This window comes from Vipera ursinii (genome assembly GCF_947247035.1).
Source record: "Vipera ursinii genome assembly, chromosome: 1".
Taxonomy (NCBI): domain Eukaryota; kingdom Metazoa; phylum Chordata; class Lepidosauria; order Squamata; family Viperidae; genus Vipera; species Vipera ursinii.
In genome coordinates this window covers 119,047,641-119,065,260 of record NC_139512.1, presented here as the reverse complement: position 1 = coordinate 119,065,260, position 17,620 = coordinate 119,047,641, and the positions used below count along the sequence as shown (strand labels likewise).

Sequence of the window (17,620 nt, the reverse complement as noted above, 5' to 3'; positions counted from 1 at the left end):
TGAAACCATTATTATTATAAGCAGTCAATTCGTAGACACAAGGCAAACCCAAGGATAACCAGATTTACTTCCATTCAGAGTAGAGCTAAGACCATTTTCCAAATATCTCAATGAAAAGTTCTCCACATCATTAGAACCTCACCTGAATCTTGCAGTAACTGTGCTAGACTCTGAAGCATTATTTTTTTGGGCGCAGAGGGTGCCATCTGCAAAGACAGGGGAAAAAAAAGAATTATAATAATTTCTTGGGAACCAAAGTTCAAGCCACATTTAGGTATCTCAAGACATGCTAATTCAAAAGAACTACTTAACCAACACAATGGTGAAAGCAGAGACTGGAGAACCACAATCCCTACCTGAGAAAAGAGTCAATCTCCAGTGAAGAAGCGACTGAAGTAAACCTCTCTGTTCAAAGTCCTAGAACCACCAGGCACAATCTGAAGCTTAAACCCAGGTAGGCTCCAAGGACAAACCCATGCAGTTCTCTAAACCAAATGTTGCAATCCTCACGTGCAGGCGCGTGACAGCGACCACAGTTATCCAACCTCCCTCTCTTTTTGAAGCAAGGGGCAGTACCCTTCTTCCGTTTGACCCTGTCTAATAAACCCTCGGCGGCAGAAGGCCAGAGGAATTTTTTTTTCTTTTTTTTTACCTACCCTAAACAGGCCGCCGAGTACTGTACTGTTCAGAATTACCAGGTTTCCTCCCGCTCTGTGACAGGAAAGGGAAGCCTGGCGCAGGAAAGACAAAGCAACAAGCACATGATACAGGCAACGCCAACCGGCCCGGAGGTAACCATGGTAACGTTCGCGTAGCCTCTCCACCACCAGCTGCAAAAAACCTTAAACTCGCCTTTTGGAAACCGACGCAACCCCACCGTCCATAGAAAACAAGGTAGAGTCCTTCCTGGCTTCCGCATTACCATAGAGCACGGACAAAATTGTAGAGTGTCCTCCGGCTCCGCCTTGCCTTCACACAGTCGCCCAGAGCCTCTCGCCTTAGTTCCTGCTAACGGCGACCTCGGGGCTTTCTGCTTACTTTCCCAATCCACCTTGTAAATTTTCTTAAAGCCATCAGATTGCCTTCCTTTCCGCCGCCCCCCACGCCTTCTGCACCAAAGCTCATAATACTTCAAGGACAAAAATTGCCCTTAAAAATGCCTTCTAATCTCCCCGCCCCCCGGGCATCTGAATAGCAAGCGATGCCCCACTTTGCTGAAACCAGCTTAGTTTCTGGGTGTCTGTATACTTAAGCCTGGGACTGATTTTCACGGTTTAGCCCCCAAATACCTGGCATAAATATATTTTGACAGGTGCAGAGAAGCTGGGAAGAACCAATAAAAGTGAATATATGTAGCTCAGGGTTGAACTGTGGAATCCTTGGCAATGCTTGCAAATAAATGATCAAGTTCAGAGAGCACCAAGGGCTATACAACTTTGGAAGGGGATTTTTAGGGCTTTCTAGAACAGTTAAGTAGGGACTCTTGCATTTCAGACGTCTTGCTTTGCTACATAAATCCAGCGATGATATGGCTGCAACAAAGTCTCAGGTTTCCCTTTTTGAAAATACTGATTTATAACAGCCAATCAAAACTATATTTTGATTTATATTATAAAAATTATCATTTTTATTTATATACATTGTAAACCACAATACTATAATTTTAATATTCATGACCATATTCATCTGTTCCTGTGTACTTCCCATTTTAATTTTGCTATTGTCTTCTGGATGTACAGTATAGATCTGGGTAACCTGTAACTTTTTAGATGATGCAAAACTAGTTTTCATTCACAAACATTGAACATACTGGCCCTCAACATATAGAGAGGGCTACTGGTTCCTTAGCACCATTTGAAAATGGTTGGTATTTAAACAGTTGGAATGTTCAATTGCTTACTTAGAAATTGCTCACTACATATATCAATGCTGTATGAAAACAATTACGTATATTTATTATTCCACTACAAACAGTTTCTATTTAAAACCACTAAATCTATTCACGGTCCATATTATCGAAAATTACAATCACAACATGCAGAGAATAATAAGAGCTGGAGTCCCATATAAATGAGCATAATATAAAGCATTTAGCAAGCTTCAGGAAAAGGGATTAAAAAATGGGAAGAAGAAATAAACCCATTAGCGGATGGAAAATGGATAATTTCTTGGTCCCTGAAGCATTTGGGTGCTCCATGTGATTCTGCACTTAATCTGGAAGCACACTTAGACGTCTGTATTCTCATGATGCCAACAATGCTGAAGAGCTGAGCTAATTTATTCCGAGTCAGTTGGTTTAGTTAGTTGAAACCCACTGGGAAACTAGTGGCTTTCTCTCCTCATTCCTGTCTCCTAAGCTTCAGTTCTCTAAAATAAATTCTAGCTTCACAGCTTTATAAGTTGTCCTTTGCAGCTCAGATAAAAGGAGCAAGGTGAAATTGAGATGCATTTTATCAGAAACAAATGACAGATTTCTGTTCTGCTATGCACTAGCAGTCATGCAAAGCACCAGGCTGTTTTTATTTCTATTTTTTTCTGGTCAGGGTTCCTACAGAACGTGCAGGAGCTCAGGACAAGAAGTTATTTTCATTCCTTGTTGCTAGCATCTCAAGTCAATGACAGTCAGAGATCTCTTCAAATTACTTCTGGGGGCATTATCTCAGACTTCATTTCCACTCTCTATTCTCTCCAAAGTAGTTTGAAAATAACCTGCCAATGATCACTCTCCTGACCTTGAGATGCTGGGATCATAACCAGTGATCCCTCTGCACATGACCAATACCAGTAAAAAAATTATCATTCCATTAGAGCCTCATGCAAAGTAAACTTCTAGAGCAACAATAACAAAATCTCATTCCATTCTAAAAGGAAATGGAGTTAATTTGTCAATCACCAAGAATCAACATTGACTTGAGACAAAAAAAATGCTTTCACAGTGTTTCAAACTATGGTTTCAGACTGTAGTAGTGGAGAAAAAAGAAACAATAAATTCCAAATCATACTTTTTAGGTCAAAGGCAGTGGTGGGATTCAGCCGGTTCACACCAGTTTGGCAGAACTGCTAGCTAATTTTTTGTTGCCCAGGCCCAGAATGGACTTCCAGAAGCGGCATCCACACAGAGAACCGGTTGTTCACATATTTGAATCCCACCCCTGGCCAAAGGAAATTATAGAAAAGGCACTGGACTATCCCACATCTCTTTACTGAATGCAAAGGGAAAGTTTAAAAAAAAAACTCAGGCAGCTGAATGCTCTCCATGTCTTCACATCTCCAGTCAAAAAGAAACAGAAGGCAGACAAGTCCATCTCAATTAGCATATCTGTTAAAGTGGCTGTGATAAGGTTAAAACTCAGGAGGAGTAAAGCATAGTTCCTCCTATGATGAAATGGTATTCTGCAGAGTTTAATAACTATATTAAAAAAAACCTCTGGGATTTACAAAAGTCTTGAATTGCCTTGTGCAGAGATGCCCTCCCAAGAATAATAATAATAATAATAATAATAATAATAATAATAATAATAATAATAATAATAATAATAATAATAATAATAATAATAATAATTTAATTTTTATACCGCCCTTCTCCCAAAGGACTCAGGGCGGTGTACAGGGCAATACAATAAAATACAATATATAAAAATTAAAAGAAATATTAAATACAGTAGCCCAATTAAATAAATTAATACAAAATGTTAAAATACCCCTAAACCCATCAGACCAGGCCGGCTTGTTCAAATAAATATGTTTTTAGGTCACGTCGGAAGGAGCGAAGGTCGGGAGCCATCCGGAGCTCCACCGGTAAACGGTTCCAAAGGTCTGGCACGCCCACAGAGAACGCCCTCCCCCTGGGGGCCACCAGTCGACACTCTTTGACCGACGGCACCCTAAGGAGGCCCTCTCTGTGGGAGCGCACTGGACGAAGGGAAGTTGATGCCGGCAGCAGATGCTCCCGTAAGTAACCCGGACCCATGCCATTTAGGGCTTTATAGGTCGTAACCAGCACCTTGAATCTTACCCGGAGGACAACCGGAAGCCAATGCAGCTCACAGAGTAGAGGTGTTACATGGGAGTATCGGGAAGCCCCCACCACCACTCGCTCCTCCCCATCCAGACCCGGACCGCCTCCAGGCAACGGGACATCACAGAGAGGGCATCACTGGGGTGGTTTGGGGTGGAGATAAAAAGCTGGGTATCATCAGCATATTGATGATACCCAACCCCAAAACCACGAATGATCTCACCCAGCGGCTTCATATAGATGTTGAACAGGAGAGGCGAGAGGACCGACCCCTGAGGCAGTCCACAAACAAGAGGCCTCGAGGCCGACCTCTGCCCTCCTGCCAACACCGACTGCGAACTTCCCAGGAGGTAGGAGGAGAACCACCGTAAAACGGTGCCTCTCACTCCCAACCCCCGAAGACGCCGCATTAAGATACCATGGTCGATGGTATCAAAAGCCGCTGAGAGGTCTAATAGGACTAGGACAGAGGAACAACCCCTGTCCCGAGCCCGCCAGAGATCATTCACCAGTGCGACCAATGCCGTCTCCGTGCTGTACCCGGGCCTGAAGCCCGATTGGTACGGGTCTAGATAATCAGCTTCCTTCAGGAACAGAGGGATCTGCTGCGCCACCACACTCTCAACAACCTTCTCAAGAAAGCGAATGAGAGTGAGTTTGGTGTAGGGGTAAGGTGCTGACCAGGAAACCTCAAGACTGAGTTCTAACCCCTCCTTAGGTGTGAAAGTTGCCTGGGTTACTTTGGGTCAGTCACTCTTTCAGTCCAGCTCGCCTCACAGGACAGTTGTTGTGGGGAAAGAGGAGGAGGAAGGAGTGTGATGTATGTCTGCTGCCTTGAATTACTTATAAAGCAATAAAGGTGGAATATAAACCTAATATATTAATTAAGGAATAAATATAAAAGCAATGACAGAAGTGCCCTTAGAATTTTAATACGTGATTTGCCTCATCTGCTCCTAGAGAGAAATTCTGAGTCTTTGTGTGAAGACTTTTCTTGTTAGATGGTTTATTATGAGGCACCAGCAGTTGCTCCTGTCATTCCTGTTTATATCCTTTTGAGAAAATAGCTGAGAGTCAAATAACCGGCTCTAATTGCCAAGGGGGTAAAACTGCATTAATAATTAGATTTTAGCAAGAAAGACAAAACAAGTCTGCAAGAACGAAGGGTTGATTTGTTATTACAATTGATAATCAAAATACCTCCCTTCCGTAACTTCTAAACTGGCTTCAGTATCGAGTTAAAAGTAGAAGCTGCTTTAAAATGCACACCTATGCAAGGAAATGTTTTTACAATCTATCAACAATATTTTTCTATTGTTTACAGTTACATGTCAGTATAATTCTTTTATTGGTTCTTTTATTTGTAGTATAAATAAAACTGTTGTACATATTTAAATGCCATACATGCATTGTCCAGTAATCATTATTACAACAATCCTGAAAGTACTTTTATCCTTCATGGTACATGGGGGGAGGGGGCAGATTGAGATGTGCAATTAAAGAATTCTTAAGAGAAAGCAACAGTGACTTTGAAAACAGCTTAGCAAGCAGACCACAATGGCTCTCACATATATAAATGCTGTACAGTGAAATACAATGCACACATAGCTATGTGAAACTGCAAGAAGGCATGTAAGTATAAATGAGTGTACATTGTGTTACCCACCCGTAAAGTGCATCGGGTCAGCCCAGCACTATGCTAATTAGGCACAGTGATGCCAATGTCACTGTATCAGAAAAGCTACTTGTGACCCTCCCTCCAACTTCCCTCGCTAGAATAGCCACTTGCTCAGCTGCTGTCTGCTTCTGCAAAAAAAACAGCTAGTGACTCATAGCCTTGCAGCTCACTACCACACAGAATTTCAAATAAAGGAGAGGAGCAGCCAATGTGCAGCTCGTCTCTAAGCAGAGCCAGTAGCAGTGGATGGCTGCCTGCAGTAGAAAGGGAAAGCTGCTGCACTGAAGAGGAGGAGGTGTCTTAGCACAGCCTGCCACCCTACCTGAGCAGGGAAATGGACACATGTTGAGCGATCTTCACCAGGAGGAAGGAGGGCAAGAAAAAGGCAGTTGCAGCAGTGGGCATTTTGTGGATCCCTGGCTGGAGGCAAGCCGCTCTCCTTCTCAGCAGCTGCAAGGTACTGTATATCACCTCTTTTCCTCCCCACCCCCATTCCTGCCTCCCTCCCATTCTAATCCAGCATCTCCATTACCCTGATACTACCAGGTGCAAGGCAGAGATTTCCCCCACAGAACAGAGCCCAGGTTTCCATGATAGGATCCATTTAGAAGTCCTTTTCCTTTCGTCCCTGCCTTGTTGTACAAGAGTTTTTGGCCTCCAATCATCAGAGCGTCAAATTCTTTTGGGCAAGAAAAGATATTTCAAGCATCGGCCAGGCTAGTAGATAGCAGGATTTAAGTATGCCGTGCAATTGTTTAGGATATGCAAGAGAGAGAAAAGGGGGGATGAGGCACACATGTGTGCGAGAGCAAGTGTATGTACACTCCCACCTCTCGGCAGCATATGATCCAGTACATTTGGCATGCCAAAGGAAGTGCAAGTAACATCCTGCTCGTTAAGTCTGCAGTCCCCTCAGGAGAACCGGTACAAACGTTAGAGACAAGCAATCACCATCTCGTTATTGCTCATAAGGATTTTATCTGAGGTAAGACTCAGCTCTGGAAACCATTTTCAATGGCAGGGCTCAGTGACAGAAAATGTAGTAACAAAGAATAGACTGTCTTTGAAGAGGTACATTTGTATCTTCCATTCTGCTTATTCAGATTTAGTGGCCAGTGCTTCCATTTCAAAGGGTGTGGCTGTGAGGTGGGTGTGAGCTCTGGTACTGCTCACAGAAGGCAATTCCTATTACTGTAGTAAACCACACATAAAAAATATCTCTCTCTTGTGTCTGTGAATGCTGTACGTCTTCATCTATTTCACATTGGGGTCAGTTCTCAACTTCAGATATACACAATGTGAGATTTTGAGCAATTTTGTCATGTTGCACATTCAGTCCCTCTCCTTTCTTTCCTTTTGGCACCAACAACCTATAATTTGCAAGTGACGTCTGTCTCTAATCAAATCTGTCCTCTTCCTTCTATTGCTTTTCCTTGCTCATTGCAATTGGTCGGAAAAGCCAAAATTATGAACAGTGTTCCTATTACGTTGAGCAGTGGATAAGTACAAAATAAAAATATGTCCAAAATGGTCTGATAAAAAAAATAAAAAATAATAATCTGAATATCAATAAAAAGTATCAATTCATATGAGAGAATGGCAAGACTAATAATGCCTTAAGAATCAGTAGTTATTCTATATTCGTATTCTATAAATGTCTGTAAGTTGCAATAATGGCCCATCAGTAACAGCAATCTAAAAGTGTCTGAATACGTTACATAATGATAATTAACTAGCACATTTATTAATTGTCAAATCAATTATGTAGTAGAAGTACACACATCAGAAACTCCTCAGTGTTTCTTAAGACTGTACCTTAAATTCCTGGCATCTCCTGGTTGGGCTAGAAAAACCCGTGCCTGAAACCGTGCAGGACTGTATTGGTCAATGTTGATAGTATTAACTGCCTCCCCCTTTCCCCAATAGGATAGCCCCTAAATTTCTAAGGATCATTTCCTCAGTTTCTGCTTATCAAGACACAGGAGTTCTTCCAGGTAAAAGAGGTGAAATCCTATTTTAAAAAGAAGTCCCCAGTCACCATCTAAAAATCTTTATTTTGTTAATAAAAACACATCTATGATGCCTGCTTGTCACAGAACCCTTTTGCCTCCTGATCTCACAGCTGTCCGTCTCCTGATTTTTATGCTCTAGGGCTAGGCTGTTATCTCAAGACCATTGAATCTAGGATGGAATTTCCAGAGATCTGTGTACTATTGTTAGTGATACTCTTCTTAGGCTCTTTCAATCTATCCTCTGAATACCTGCAGTTCCACATATCCATCATGGAGGAAATTCCAATGATTAAATTGCTGCCATTTAGAACAGTTACTATATGAACCTTAGACTGTAAGCATGATGAATAATATACTGTTCACGGATCTTTGCCTCCTAATCTTATTGTCACCCATCTTCATCACATTTCCACAAAGTCCAATTCTCTTTAATGTGCTCCATCAGACTTGACTATTCTTGTCTTTGCTTTTTTTGAGCTTGAATTTTTTTGAGCTTCAAATATGTCTCCTTTTTCAAATGTGTGCTTCGCAAAAAATGTTTTAGGATGGCTTGTGGATGCCAATGAAGAAGTCTGAGAATGATTTGAGGCCTGTGTACTCAAGTAGGATAAATCTATGTTATTAGTCATTTAATAAATATAGTTTAGCATGTCTCCAAATGTATGCAATAAAAGCTTCCAAAAATAAAAGAGAGGACATTTTATTTTTATTTTCTACCATTATAAGGTTTTTCCTTTCTCTGCTATGCAGTTGTAAAAGCCTTAGGTTTTAGCATTGCTTGCTGCACTTTAGGGAGCAGCGAATGTGGACATTGAAATGGAAAGGAAACAGGGATAGTTCTTGCATAGTATCTTCAGAATTTTAAGCAAAGGAAGATTTGCCTGAGTTTTTAGAGACCTATTGTCATTCAGAATCGACAGTAACAAACTTTATAAAACTAAATTTGCATAATAGCAAAACTTCATATTTTAAAATATTAGAACTTTTGCAGTGCCTGCACAATACAGTACATGATTTCCTAATCTTATGAGGAACGTTGATGTTAAACTGACGGAGATCTCTAATTTGACCTGTCAGAATACATCATTTGAATTTCAAGATTTGCTGTCTCAGCACATGAGAGATAACATTATCAGCAGGAAATTAGATTATAAGCAGATGTTGGGGATGTGTTTATTTTTGACTAGATGAGTGGTACTACTCTATGTAAAAAAAAGTTCTAGAGTTGTACTTTGAACATTATTATTCAAAATAATATAAGTGGATAGAAGACCAATATTTATTCTTTCAGGGTGCATTGACAAATTAGAATTGGCTGGACAAATTGATTCTTGCTGGAAAAAACAGTTGGTAACTTCTCACATTTGGGAAGTTGGCAGGCTTGAAGATGCTGCTTTTCTGTAGCCACGTCAGTTCTCTAGAATGGCCTTCCGCTAAAGCTTAGACTAATCTAAAACTAATCTTAGAATAATCTGACATTAGGTACCTTGCAGAAACAGCTGAAAACAGCACGTCCAGAGGACATTTGCGACACCTGTTTTTTGGGGGGGAGGGGAGTTTATTTTATATTTTTAAACTTTCTTTTTTAAAACGGAACATGAACGTTGTAGTTGTTTGTGTATTCCTGTAAAAGCACTGAAAGTCCTGTTGGAATATTCTGGTAGAAATGTAATAAATAAATAAATAAATTATGTATGTATGTATGTATGTATGTATGTATGTATGTACGTATGTATGTCTTTAGCTTGGTTCTAAACTGCCCTCCCTTGGATGGCTACTAATATATTCTTCTAAAATGCCAGATTGTAGCGCTTGAAAGATTGTAATATCTGAATGACTTGGATCCCTTGGAGGAGGATATTTCAGAACTGGGGTGCTAACCATTAGTAGTATTATTATTAGATATGCAGGGTCTATAAATGAGATCCCTGTAGCAATCTCTCTAAAGTTTACAAAGCTTCTTTTAGTACTATTTAGTTGGAAATATTTATCACCAGCAGGCTACACTTATTACAAACCTTATTTGGAAGTTTTATAAGTGAATAAAACTAAAAATAGAATGCATTTTTAAACATTAAAGTTAGCTATTGTAATCGCATACAGAAAACTGCCTAGAAAGCTGCATGGTTGTGTTTGTGTGATCATCAGGAACTGAGCTCCACTCAAGAATTTTTACCCTTTAGAGCATTATAATAAATAGTATTGGTCTTCTTGACAATATTTATTACTGCTCAAGGGCAATTTTTCTTGCCCAGGAAAGCTGTTACTGTCTTAATTTAAGCATTTCATAAGATTCTTCATGCAATCCAGGACTTGCATATGTATGTTTTTTAACATTTGCTATATAATAAAGTGTTGCTTTTAAATAAGCTGATTGCATGGCCTTTTTCAGCAATTTAAAATTCAAAACGTATATATACTCAAAACGTATATATACTCCCCCTTGAGCTCCAGATGGCCCCGGATCTCCGGTCCTTTCGCCGCGGCCTTAAAACTTTCCTTTTTCATCAGGCTGACCTGGACCGACGACAGGGTTTTTTAAAACATTTTTTTATTTTTAATTGTTTAGTTTAACTTATTTATTGGGGCTGTTTATTTAATTTCTTTTAACTTTTGTATTGTTGTTTTTATTGTTGTTAGCCGCCCTGAGTTCTTCGGGAGATAGGGCAGCATATAAGTCCCAAAAATAAATAAATAAATAAATAATATGATTAAATTTATTTAACACTGTGATTTGTTTATTTGGAAAATCTTTACAATCAGTTTAATGTCCCCATTTGCAACAAACAATTCCATTGCTGTGGTCCAGTTGCAATTTGTTCTAAAGAAACTAATAGATTCTGGTTCTTCTAGAGAAAACTCTCTGAAGTTATTAATTGGCCTTATCCAATCAACCTTTGGAGATATAAAATAAACATTGATCAGCAACTGCTCTTGAAACAGATCATTTAAAAATTAAATCTAACCCATCAGGAAAGGAAAAAAAATACTTTCACAAGTCCTTTTTAAATCAAAGATAAAGAGAGCAGTTCTATATACTGTCCAACTATTTTAAAGAATGATCGGAAAATCCCAAGATGGTATTCAGAAACTCTGTGAGACCCAATGGCTACATAAGGATTACACAAATAGAGAGATTGCTCAACTGTGCCTCTGATTAGCTATAAATGGCTGCCATTTAACTCTTGTATTATTTGTTCTTTGTTTATTCTTTGCCAACATCTGTTGTGGGATCTCACTTTGTTTCACTCCTCAGTCTATTCAGTTAACTCTCAGGATCTTTCAATGGACATTCACTCCCATTCCCCTCATTACTTCATGAAACTGGTGACTATGATGGCACATGACTTTCTGAATTATTAAATTATTGTTGTGCTATTCATTCCTTGTATATCATACTATTTAACCTGTATGCAATCTGAACCAAGTAAGTTGCTGAACTGTGGAGCAATATCCAGGTTTCTTTTCTGAGTGCTTATAATTAATTTAGAACTTGGTGTCATGCATAAGGATGTCACATGATTTTGAATAGTGGCTCTTATTTTCCACTGGCTCTTAATCCTCACAGTTGTAGCTACAGTTTCCTGCCATTTCTCTGATCCCCTTGCCAAGGCTTTATGTCCTCTCTCCACAGGTTATGCCACGCCTCAGACTTATTGGATGCCTGTTAATGAAAGAGAAGGGTTGATACTTGCCCAAACATTGCATGACGGCCCATAGATTGTAAACCAAGATGGCAGCTGAGGATACCGCTTCTTTGGGAGGCATCTTCACTAATGTACAGCAGGTAATTAAAAAAAATGCCTTAATGGTTGATTTTCAAGGATTGCAAAAATGGAAAGAAATGGAAACTGGAAATTAAGAAAAGTTGTTGAAATGCAAGCTAGAATCATTCATATTCTTCCCAGTCCAAGTACTACATTATACTAGTTCATTGCTCCCATAATTAAAAAATACCACTCAGTGTTTTTTCTGTCTTATGGCACTTTAAAGATTTGGAAGTCTTGGGAAATTATTGTGGCATTTTAAAGCCTAAACAGATTTCTTGAGCCATTAGCTTAGTTGCAGAGTTTTTTGAGTCTTTAAAGTGCCATAAGACCTTAAATTGATTTTTCTTGCAACAGATTAACAGTTTACTCTCTGGAAGTCAGTACCAACATTTTGTTTTTTTTCATATTCAGAAGACAGATATTGGCAGTAAACAGCAAAAGGGTGTAATCATCTTCATATCCTGCAATCATCTGCATTCCCCAAAAGTCTTCCTTAAAGAGTGGAGGACTCCCTTAAACAGTGTGATGAGGAGGTTTAAGGGAGAGAAATGTGCAATAGTTAAGGTGCAGTTAAGGTAGTGGAAATCTAGATTCACAATAAAAAAAAGTTCACTAGATAACTTTGGGCCAGTTGCTGTCTCTCAGCCCAATTTATATGGTAGAGTTACAGAAAGGATAAAATTGGGGAGAGAGTGATAGGTATTCCGCTTTGAGTATATTAAGAAATTATGAAATATAAATCTAATAGTAGTCCAATAGAGTGGACATCAGTCTGACTTTGGGTCATTCTTCTCATTCTACGTTGTTTAGGAAATACACTTGACCTCAGGCTTTCAGACACTACAGATAGCTGCAGGAAAGAGAAGGACACTTGCTTTTTCTAAATTTACATTCGTGTACTTTTTGTGGCATTTCATAAACTGGAAAGGTTTATTTCTGTGAACAAACAATTTCATATAATTAGCTGCATTGTATAAAATTCTACACTCTGTCTCCTTACTACTGTTTTATAGTAAAATAGTGGCATTGTGTACAAAGAAGTTGGGAGAAAATGGTTATCATGCTATATAATATTGATCTGTTACTAATATGGCAATAATCTACAATTTAATTCAAGTCAATAACAGCAAACTACTTGGAAGGGTAGGTCAATCTGCAATTATGTTATCCTCTTGTTATGCTTACAAAATTCCCCCAAGTGAACAGGTAATGGAATGTATTTTGTGATACATAGTTCAAGAATGGATCTTACATATTTTTGACATAGAAATTTTGAATTTAAAAAACATACTTCTGGAAGAAATAACTGACCTTTGTTTCACTTTTAGTCCCCATGTGAAATCCTCTAAATGAAACATTAAGATATAATTTATGACATTTGGAATCTCTAGCTCTATGGGCTTTCTGTAATTTTCCATAAAAAAGAAATTTGATGCTGTATCAGCCCTGCGCCGTACACCAAAAGCAAATTGACTATTTACTGATAGGCTGCTTCAAAAGCCATCAGATATACTATTACAGAGCAGTGTTGAATGTCTAAAATAATGGGTTGAGGGGTTGAAATCTGTATGTCCTTACCTACAATCATGTTATTTCTAGGGTATACCTACTCAGTTTGCTCTAAAATATCCTTAATATCCTATCATCATTTATACATAATAGAAATTAGTTTTGTCACTAGAAATGTATTCCAGGCTGAACCTAGAATTTAATTTAAATTAACAGAGAATTCCTGGTATAGTAAACATAAACAAATCTATAACAGCATCTAATAAGCTTTCACAAATAACGCTCCAGTTCATTAAATGTCACCAAAAAATTATGCCATAATACAAGTGTTACTCTTTGAAATGTTACAGAATTCTATGTTTACTTTTATGGCAAGAAATTAATCCAGCTTCATCCATGGAAATTATCTCTAATTAAAACTTGCTGCAATTGCCTTGCCTTTGTGGCAATGATGCAGAAACTCACCTGTCCGGGCAACAGGAGGGCTGTGAAGGTCTTTCTCTAAAGCTAAATATTTCTAGCTAAGACCTGTTTTGCTTTCTCTGATTCAGCAAAGATCTGCCATCACTGGGCCTACTGTGTTTCCATAGTAACCGAAGAGTCCACAACAGCTTGGCACCAGCATTTCAGGCTAAATTGACAGGAATGTTTTTTTACCAGTGGCTGGAGCTAAAGATCTGAAAGAGCCCAAACTGAGAGAGCTCCCAGGATTAAACTTTCATGATTGTTACTTCCTGTCCTCTTTTCAGTTTATACCCTTGGGGCCGGGGGTGTGAGGAAATTATAGAAACAACTACAAAGAGGGAGAATTTGGGGTAGAGCAGAAGATAAGCTTTAACCTCTGGGCCCACTGCCAAAGACTTGGAAAGGAATCAGAGAAGATGGAGAAAAACACCTCGGGCCTTAGAAGGACTTGTAGGCAGCCACTGGGATGCCCCCAATTAATGTAATGTGGAGTACAGTAAACTACATTGTATATATTCTGCTTCTAGTTGTATATTCCAGGGTCAAACCACATGTCCTTGACCTGTGCTATCCCAGCCTGCTTCCCTGATGAGGTGGAAGATCCCAGGCTCTCCCTCTTTCTGGAATGGGAGGGGGATGGGAAGGAACTTGACAGTTTAAATATCAGATTTACATCTATTCATCCTGAAGAGACTGGAGAATGAGTATGTGGAAGGAAGGTCTGGAACTGATAAACCCAGGCACAGTCTACTTGCTTTTACAATATTTGGATATTTGGACAGACATCCTAGCATCCAGCTGTGCTAGATTCCTAATCTGGGGATGAAGGAAAACCAGGTTAGAACACTCAAATTAAGGGTTCAAGTTTGAAATTGGGGTTGGGATCAACAATCCCTCACTGTCCTCCCAGTTCTACTGTTTTGAGGCTGTACAATGGGGACATATGATTGAGGGCTCTCTTTGGGAAAAGCAGGCAAAGAGAAGTGATCTGTGCTTTCGATGCCTCCCTGGAATAAGGGATTGTATTGAGACATTTCTTTGTTTTGCTGATGATATTGTTGACTAATGTGCAGGATGGTGGGGATGGTGCGGCAGCCTTTCCTGGCACGGAGGATGAGGAGGAGTTGGACAAGACCTTGGGTGTTGAACGGTTTGGAGACCTGATCAGCAAGTCTGCATTACGAGACCAGGAAAAGCAAGGCCGCAGCTACTCTGAGACCGACTTTGAATGTAGGTAAATCTTGTAAGCTGGTCCTACCTTAAGTCTTCAGGTAGGAACAGTATTTAGTAATGTGAAGGCCTTTGCCCAAATGCATCTTATATGCTATAATTAATAAATAATAATTAGGTCACCCCACCACAGATTGCTATATTCTTCTAAATAATGTATAATGGAATGTAGCATACAGTGTACCCAACCTGATTAAGCTAAAACATTTAACATTTAAACAAATGTTAAACTTTGAAAATAGAAGAAACTGGTGTTAAGAATCTGAGAATGTAGAACTCTGATGCTGAAACAGATGTCTACACGTTTTAGTTATGTGACAAATCCTAAATATTGGCAATGAAATCTGATTACAAGAAAAGAAGGGTTTTAGAATATAAATTTCATTTGTCATTTAAAATACTATTATTATTTTATTAAACAATAATGGTACAAAACATTTTTTTTGTGGTCTGGTCTGCATTTTAGACCTTCCTATCTCACAATTGGCTTTTTTTTTTTTTGAGACAGACAAGCGTACCTATAATTATATTTATAGGAGACATGACCTTGGAACAACTAGAGTGCCCATAAAAGCTGAAAAATACTATGAGTTTGAGGGGATTTTTTTACATTATGTTTAGTTTTATCCTGATCCCAAGGTTGATTTTAAATTAGTTTAAAATAATCAATTATGTAAAAAAAATCAATTTGGAACACATTTGATTCTAGAAATGTTAGTGCTAGAAAAAAGGAAGATCTGTTTTCATTTCCATCCTGTTTATCTTATTGCCACAGACATATGCGTAGGCTGCTAATGCATACAGAACTCCGGATCTATTGAAGGCTAGCATTTAGTTGTGTAATCTCCATCAACCTGAATCGCACAGTTTGATTAGAATAAACCTTGCAACTATTTAAACTATTTAACACAAAGCTCTTTTTTCCTCCCCTAAATCTTGCAACATGGATATATTGGAATGAAACTATTGATTTCTACTTTTGCTTCTCTAAAGCTGAACCAGAATTTCTTCCTTACTACAGTGTTCCCATGGACTTACCATGGATCATCAGAATTAGAAAATAGTCACTTTGGTTTAATTTTTACAGTATTAAAGTAGTAATGGCAGAATTAAAAAAATTGTCAAGAAAAAAAAAACCTGCAAAGAGGAAGTGAAAGCATCCATATGTGTAAATATCTGAAAATAAAGAAAAAGATCAATAGTGAGGGAACAATTCCTAAAAGGAAAAGGTAGGAAGTGGGAAATGCCATGTTTAGGCAGAGGCCAGTCAACAAATCTTGTCTTCCCTGCATGGATATTAAGGCTGGAAGGAAAAAAAATGATCAGTCAGGATATGCAATGGCTATCATTTGGACTGAGTGCTAATGTGGTTTCATTGCCAAGCCACTTCAGTTCAGAATGGTCAACTTAGCAACAGCAGGTTAAGCTGCCATGCAGGAACAGTTTAACTTGCCATCTGGAATTAACCTTAATTCCAAGCACAAATGATTGCTAATATATATACAGAAAAATTAAGCAAACCAAGATCATGGCATCCGGCCCTCTCAATTCCTGGCAGATGGGGAAGAAATGGAGGTAGTGACAGATTTTATTTTCCTGGGCTCCAAAATCACCGCAGACGGGGACTGCAGCCAAGAAATTAAAAGACACTTGCTCCTGGGGAGGAAAGCCATGGCAAATCTAGACAGCACGCTAAAAAGCAGAGACATCACCCTGCCAACAAAAGTGTGTATAGTCAAGGCTACGGTCTTCCTAGTTGCAATGGATGGCTGTGAAAGTTGGACCATAAGAAAGGCTGAGCGCCAAAGAATTGAGGCCTTTGAACTCTGGTGCTGGAGAAGACTCCTGCGAGTCCCTTGGACTGCAAGGCGATCAAACCGGTCAGTCCTAGAGGAGATCAACCCTGACTGCTCTTTAGAAGGCCAGATCCTGAAGTTGAAACTTAAATACTTTGGCCACCTAATGAGAAGGAAGAACTCACTGGAGAAGAGCCTAATGCTGGGAAAGGTTGAGGGCAAGAGAAGAAGGGGACGACAGAGAATGAGGTGGCTGGATGGAGTCACTGAAGCAGTAGGCGTGAGCTTAAATGGACTCCAGAAGATGGTAGAGGACAGGAAGGCCTGGAGGAACATTGTCCATGGGGTCGTGATGGGTTGGACACGACTTCGCAAATAACAACAACTACTGCTAAGCTTGTAAGCCGCCCTGAGTCTTCGGAGAAGGGCGGGATATAAATGGAATTAAAATAAATAAAATAAATAAACATGAGGAAAAGTGGTTTTAAAAACATATATTCATGAGAGATTGGCATGTATTTATCCTATCAAAATCCTCCCTACCTAATTAACCAAATCGTTCTTTGTGATGTAGCCAACTTACTTTAATTTGGTGCTGTTCAGATTGCTTATCCTGCAAAGGATTATGCTAATGGGATGACTGGAAAGTCTGGAAGCATCAGATAGGGAAACAATACATAGTTCTGTACTTTGTCACATTGTTGCACTTACTGTGCTTTTATCTTCCTTCCAGTTAAATTTTATTAATATTATAAGGCTGATTATTGCATGTCAAAATTCTATGTCTCCAAATAAAAAAATTATCTATGACTTTTATTTATTAAAAAAAAAAATAGCCCTTATCCATGCTATCATTGTCAGGTTCTAGAGCTGATGGGATACTTTCACTGTTACTAAGCTGCAAAGTGTGTCCTTGAAATCTGATGAGCAAGTTTTTATGATTTCTGAATCATCTGATCCTTTTCCTAAAGGAATTAGAAGGAATAGCCATTACTGAAAAGTGACGGACTTCTTTTGCATTCATTTTTGACTGACTTTTTAAATCTCTTCAAGATGATTGTGATATATTAGGAATGGCAATAATTTCAAGACTTGAATCCCTAAAGAGACTTCTTTTAAATATACATGTATTCTGCCTTTCC

The 17,620-nt window shown here is 39.0% G+C and overlaps 2 protein-coding genes across 9 annotated transcripts in view; one reads left to right on the top strand and one right to left on the bottom strand.

Annotated features, from left to right (window-relative positions):
• The window catches only part of STK11IP (serine/threonine kinase 11 interacting protein), a 33,602-nt gene extending 32,726 nt beyond the window's left edge, over positions 1–876 (bottom strand). For 6 of the 8 annotated variants that reach the window (XR_014494469.1, XR_014494470.1, XR_014494471.1 and 3 more), the window contains exon 1: positions 143–876. Coding sequence is in view for 5 of the 8 variants with exons in the window: in XM_083379906.1 (XP_083236032.1) it covers positions 143–206 (64 nt within the window). In the remaining 3 variants the exon portion in view is untranslated. The remainder of the gene's footprint in view (positions 1–142) is intronic. The other 2 variants (XM_083379904.1, XM_083379903.1) reach the window with 2 other exon arrangements.
• A 5,198-nt stretch (positions 877–6,074) lies between these two features.
• The window catches only part of SLC4A3 (solute carrier family 4 member 3), a 49,897-nt gene continuing 38,351 nt past the window's right edge, over positions 6,075–17,620 (top strand). Inside the window, exons 1-3 of the mRNA XM_083349756.1 lie at positions 6,075–6,153; positions 11,343–11,495; positions 14,526–14,682. Coding sequence (XP_083205882.1) covers positions 11,442–11,495; positions 14,526–14,682 — 211 coding nt within the window. The 5' untranslated portion in view covers positions 6,075–6,153; positions 11,343–11,441. The remainder of the gene's footprint in view (positions 6,154–11,342; positions 11,496–14,525; positions 14,683–17,620) is intronic.